Source organism: Calidris pugnax, unplaced genomic scaffold (genome assembly GCF_001431845.1).
Source record: "Calidris pugnax isolate Ruff unplaced genomic scaffold, ASM143184v1 scaffold571, whole genome shotgun sequence".
Taxonomy (NCBI): Eukaryota; Metazoa; Chordata; class Aves; order Charadriiformes; family Scolopacidae; genus Calidris; species Calidris pugnax.
The window spans coordinates 38,617-44,535 of NW_015091263.1; the positions used below are offsets into that span (position 1 = coordinate 38,617).

The following is a 5,919-nucleotide window of genomic DNA, read 5'->3' on the forward strand; positions in this document are numbered from 1 at the left end:
CACTGGCTGTGGGTCAGTGGCCACTCGTCGTGGGCTGGTGACCACTCGCCATGGGTTGGTGGCCACTTGCTGTGGGTCATTGGCCACTCACCATGGGTTGGGGGCCACTTGCTGTGGGCTGGTGGCCACTTGCTGTGGGTTGGTGGCCACTTCCTGTGGGTCGTTGGCCACTTGCTGTGGGCTGGTGGCCACTTGCTGTGGGTTGGGGGCCACTTGCTGTGGGATGGTGGCCACTCGCTGTGGGTCGGGGACCACTTGCTGTGGGTCAGTGGCCCCTCACCATGGGTCAGGGCCACCATCAGGAGCCACTTGCTGTGGGTCATGGTCCACCATGGCTCCGTGACCCCTCGCCGTGGGTCAGGGGTGGGGTGGGGTGGGAGGTGGGGACACTGACCCCCTCCTTGTGTGTCCCCCCTGCCCCCCAACCCGCCCCACCTCGCCCCACAGCCCCTGATCAGCCGCAACTACAAGGGGGACGTGGGGCTGGGGGAGATCGACCACTTCATGGGGCTCCTGCTGCAACGGGAGGAGGAGGGGACCTTGGCCCCGCTCCTGACCCACGGCCACGTCCACTTCCTCTGGATCAAACACGCCAACCTCTACCGTATCCTCCCCGTGACCCACATCTCCCCATAGCCACCTCCCGTTGCCCCCCATTTTTCCTTAACCCGCCCCCTTCCTCCCCGGACGAGCTGATGGACTTTGGCTTCCCCCAAACCACCGACAGCAAGATCCTGCAGGAGTGAGGGGGGGACACGGGGTTGGGGGGGACATGGGGGGCCACCCCGTATCTTCCTCAGCCCCCCAACATCTCCATCCCACCACCACCACCACCACAGGTACATCACCCAGGAGGGCAACAAGCTGGAGACGGGGAAGTCGCGCGTCCCCACCACGGTGACCAACGCCGTGTCCTGGCGCTCCGAGGGCATCCGCTACAAGAAGAACGAGGTCTTCATCGACGTCATCGAGTCCGTCAACCTGCTGGTGAGACACATGGGGACACCATGGGGCGGTGGTGGTGGGACGGGTGGTGGGGCTGGTGGGGGTGATGGTGGTGGGACACCAGGGATGATGGTGGGACCGGGGATGGGACCAGTGATGGGGCTGGGGATGGTGATGGTGATGAGGATGAGGATGGTGATGGGACCGGTGATGGTGATGCTGGTGGGACCAGGGATGATGGTGGGACCAGTGATGGGGCTGGGGATGAGGATGGTGATGGTGATGAGGATGAGGATGGTGATGGGGCTGGTGATGGTGATGCTGGTGGGACTGGGGATGATGGTGGGACCAGTGATGGGACCAGTGATGGGGCTGGTGATGAAGATGGTGATGAGGATGGAGATGATGATGAGGATGGTGATGGAGCTGGTGATGGTGATGCTGGTGGGACTGGGGATGAAGATGGTGATGAGGATGAGGATGATGATGGAGATGAGGATGGTGATGGAGCTGGTGATGGTGATGCTGGTGGGACTGGGGATGAAGATGGTGATGAGGATGAGGATGATGATGGAGATGAGGATGGTGATGGAGCTGGTGATGGTGATGCTGGTGGGACTGGGAATGATGGTGGGACCAGGGATGGGACCGGTGATGGGGCTGGGGATGATACTTCAAGGAGTTGGAGGAGGAGAGCATCCGGGACAACTTCGTCATCGTCTACGAGCTCCTGGACGAGCTGATGGACTTTGGCTTCCCCCAAACCACCGACAGCAAGATCCTGCAGGAGTGAGGGGGGGACACGGGGTTGGGGGGGACATGGGGGGCCACCCCGTATCTTCCTCAGCCCCCCAACATCTCCATCCCACCACCACCACCACCACAGGTACATCACCCAGGAGGGCAACAAGCTGGAGACGGGGAAGTCGCGCGTCCCCACCACGGTGACCAACGCCGTGTCCTGGCGCTCCGAGGGCATCCGCTACAAGAAGAACGAGGTCTTCATCGACGTCATCGAGTCCGTCAACCTGCTGGTGAGACACATGGGGACACCATGGGGCGGTGGTGGTGGGACGGGTGGTGGGGCTGGTGGGGGTGATGGTGGTGGGACACCAGGGATGATGGTGGGACCGGGGATGGGACCAGTGATGGGGCTGGGGATGGGGATGGTGATGAGGATGAGGATGGTGATGGGACCGGTGATGGTGATGCTGGTGGGACCAGGGATGATGGTGGGACCAGTGATGGGGCTGGGGATGAGGATGGTGATGGTGATGAGGATGAGGATGGTGATGGGGCTGGTGATGGTGATGCTGGTGGGACTGGGGATGATGGTGGGACCAGTGATGGGACCAGTGATGGGGCTGGTGATGAAGATGGTGATGAGGATGGAGATGATGATGAGGATGGTGATGGAGCTGGTGATGGTGATGCTGGTGGGACTGGGGATGAAGATGGTGATGAGGATGAGGATGATGATGGAGATGAGGATGGTGATGGAGCTGGTGATGGTGATGCTGGTGGGACTGGGAATGATGGTGGGACCAGGGATGGGACCGGTGATGGGGCTGGGGATGAAGATGGTGATGGTGATGAGGATGAGGATGGAGATGGGGCTGGGGATGGTGATGAGGATGGAGATGATGATGAGGATGAGGATGGTGATGGGAATGGTGATGGTGATGCTGGTGGGACCAGGGATGGGACCAGTGATGGGGCTGGGGATGAAGATGGGGAGGTTGATGATGGGGATGATGATGAAGATGGTGATGGGGACAGTGATGGGGCTGATGATGATGATGATGATGGTGACGATGATGATGATGGTGATGATGATGAGGATGGTGATGATGATGAGGATGGGGAGGTTGACGGGGCTGGCGACGGCGACGGTGAGGTTGATGGGGCAGGCGATGAGGATGGGGATGAAGACGGTGATGAGGCCAGTGATGGGGCTGGTGACGTTGATGTTGCTGCTGCTGGTGGTGATGATGAGGATGTTGATGAGGATGATGATGATGATGAAGATGATGATGATGGGTGCCCGCAGGTGAGCGCCAACGGCAGCGTTCTGCTGAGCGAGGTGGTGGGCACCATCAAGCTGAAGGTGTTCCTCTCGGGGATGCCCGAGCTGCGCTTGGGCCTCAACGACCGCGTCCTCTTCGAGCTGACGGGCCGTGAGTTCCACCACCGGGGCTGGTGGGGTGGGAGGTGACATGTCCCTGTCCCCTCCTGTCCCCCCACCTTGATGATGTCCCCTCCTCCCCAGGAGGCACCAACAAGTCGGTGGAGCTGGAGGACGTCAAGTTCCACCAGTGCGTCCGGCTCTCCCGCTTCGACAACGACCGCACCATCTCCTTCATCCCACCCGATGGAGACTTCGAGCTCATGTCCTACCGTCTCCACACCCAGGTGGGGACACGGGGACATCTTTTTTTGGGGTGGTGGGGGGACGTCCCACAGGTGAGCGCCAACGGCAGCATTCTGCTGAGCGAGGTGGTGGGCACCATCAAGCTGAAGGTGTTCCTCTCGGGGATGCCCGAGCTGCGCTTGGGCCTCAACGACCGCGTCCTCTTCGAGCTGACGGGCCGTGAGTTCCACCACCGGGGCTGGTGGGGTGGGAGGTGACATGTCCCTGTCCCCTCCTGTCCCCCCACCTTGATGATGTCCCCTCCTCCCCAGGAGGCACCAACAAGTCGGTGGAGCTGGAGGACGTCAAGTTCCACCAGTGCGTCCGGCTCTCCCGCTTCGACAACGACCGCACCATCTCCTTCATCCCACCCGATGGAGACTTCGAGCTCATGTCCTACCGTCTCCACACCCAGGTGGGGACACGGGGACATCTTTTTTTGGGGTGGTGGGGGGACACCCCCAAAGACACACCTGGAGGACACACGGAGGTGACACTTCTCCTCCACCACCCACCTGCAGGTGAAGCCCCTCATCTGGATCGAGTCGGTCATCGAGAAGTTCTCCCACAGCCGGGTGGAGATCATGGTCAAGGTGAGATGCTGGTGGGAGGGAGGGGGGACATCACCACCACCACGGGGTGAGGGGACAACCCAACCCCACCCCACCCCACACATTTGTGTCCCCAAAAGGCCAAGGGCCAGTTCAAGAAGCAATCGGTGGCCAACGGGGTGGAGATCGCGGTGCCGGTGCCCAGCGACGCCGACTCCCCCAAGTTCAAGACCACCGTGGGCTCCGCCAAGTACCTCCCGGAGAAGAACCTGGTCATCTGGACCATCAAGTCCTTCCCGGTGAGGTTCCTCCACCCCCCAACAGGGGTGTCCCCTCCCTTGGGGACGTGATGGTCCCCTCCTCCCCGCCCCGATCTGGTGCCACCACGGTTGGGGGGTTGGTTGTCCCTCAGGGTGGGAAGGAGCACCTCATGCGTGCCCACTTCGGGCTGCCCAGCGTGGAGAAGGAGGAGGAGGAGGGACGGCCACCCACCCCGATCTGGTGCCACCACGGTTGGGTGGGGGGGTTGTCCCTCAGGGTGGGAAGGAGCACCTCATGCGTGCCCACTTCGGGCTGCCCAGCGTGGAGAAGGAGGAGGAGGAGGGACGGCCACCCATCGCCGTCCGCTTCGAGATCCCCTACTTCACCGTCTCGGGCATCCAGGTGACACTTGTGGGGTCTCCAGGGTGGTGGCCCCATCCTTTTGGGGATGGGGTGGTGGGGACGTGGATTGTGGGGTCTCCAGGGTGGTGGCCCCATCCTTTTGGGGATGGGGTGGTGGGGACGTGGATTGTGGGGTCTCCAGGGTGGTGGCCCCATCCTTTTGGGGATGGGGTGGTGGGGACGTGGATTGTGGGGTCTCCAGGGTGGTGGCCCCATCCTTTTGGGGATGGGGTGGTGGGGACGTGGATTGTGGGGTCTCCAGGGTGGTGGCCCCATCCTTTTGGGGATGGGGTGGTGGGGACGTGGATTGTGGGGTCTCCAGGGTGGTGGCCCCATCCTTTTGGGGATGGGGTGGTGGGGACGTGGATTGTGGGGTCTCCAGGGTGGTGGCCCCATCCTTTTGGGGATGGGGTGGTGGGGACGTGGATTGTGGGGTCTCCAGGGTGGTGGCCCCATCCTTTTGGGGATGGGGTGGTGGGGACGTGGATTGTGGGGTCTCCAGGGTGGTGGCCCCATCCTTTTGGGGATGGGGTGGTGGGGACGTGGATTGTGGGGTCTCCAGGGTGGTGGCCCCATCCTTTTGGGGATGGGGTGGTGGGGACGTGGATTGTGGGGTCTCCAGGGTGGTGGCCCCATCCTTTTGGGGATGGGGTGGTGGGGACGTGGATTGTGGGGTCTCCAGGGTGGTGGCCCCATGAGTTCCTGGGATGGGGTGGTGGGGACATGGCTCATGGAGTCTCCAGGGTGGTGGGGATGTGACTTGTGGGTTCTCTGGGGTGGTGGCCCCATGAGTTTTGGGGGCTGGGGTGGTGGGGACGTGGCTTGTGGATTCTTCAGGATGGTGTCCCCATCCTTTTGGGGGCTGGGGTGGTGGGGATGTGGCCCATGGGGTCTCCAGGGTGGTGGCCCTATGAGTTTCCGGGATGGGGTGGTGAGGACGTGGATTGTGGGGTCTCCAGGGTGGTGGCCCCATGAGTTCCTGGGATGGAGTGATGGGGACATGGATTGTGGGGTCTCCAGGGTGGTGGCCCCATGAGTTCCTGGGATGGAGTGATGGGGACATGGATTGTGGGGTCTCCAGGGTGGTGGCCCCATGAGTTCCTGGGATGGAGTGATGGGGACATGGATTGTGGGGTCTCCAGGGTGGTGGCCCCATGAGTTCCTGGGATGGAGTGATGGGGACATGGATTGTGGGGTCTCCAGGGTGGTGGCCCCATGAGTTCCTGGGATGGAGTGATGGGGACATGGATTGTGGGGTCTCCAGGGTGGTGAGGACGTGAATTGTGGGTTCTCCAGGGTGGTGGCCCCATGATTTTCAGGGCTGGGCTGGTGGGGACGTGGATTATGGGG

General features: G+C 62.1%; 1 protein-coding gene across 1 annotated transcript; it reads left to right on the forward strand.

Annotated features, from left to right (window-relative positions):
* The first annotated feature begins 281 nt into the window (after window positions 1–281).
* LOC106898901 (AP-1 complex subunit mu-2-like) lies at window positions 282–5,881 on the forward strand. Its single transcript, XM_014960481.1, has 13 exons — window positions 282–356; window positions 448–635; window positions 801–987; window positions 1,616–1,734; window positions 1,832–1,979; window positions 2,996–3,122; window positions 3,215–3,357; window positions 3,409–3,535; window positions 3,628–3,770; window positions 3,877–3,948; window positions 4,047–4,205; window positions 4,444–4,643; window positions 5,866–5,881. The coding sequence occupies exons 1-13, from the start codon at window positions 282–284 to the stop codon at window positions 5,879–5,881; spliced, it is 1,704 nt and encodes a 567-aa protein (XP_014815967.1).
* The last annotated feature ends 38 nt before the right edge of the window (window positions 5,882–5,919 follow it).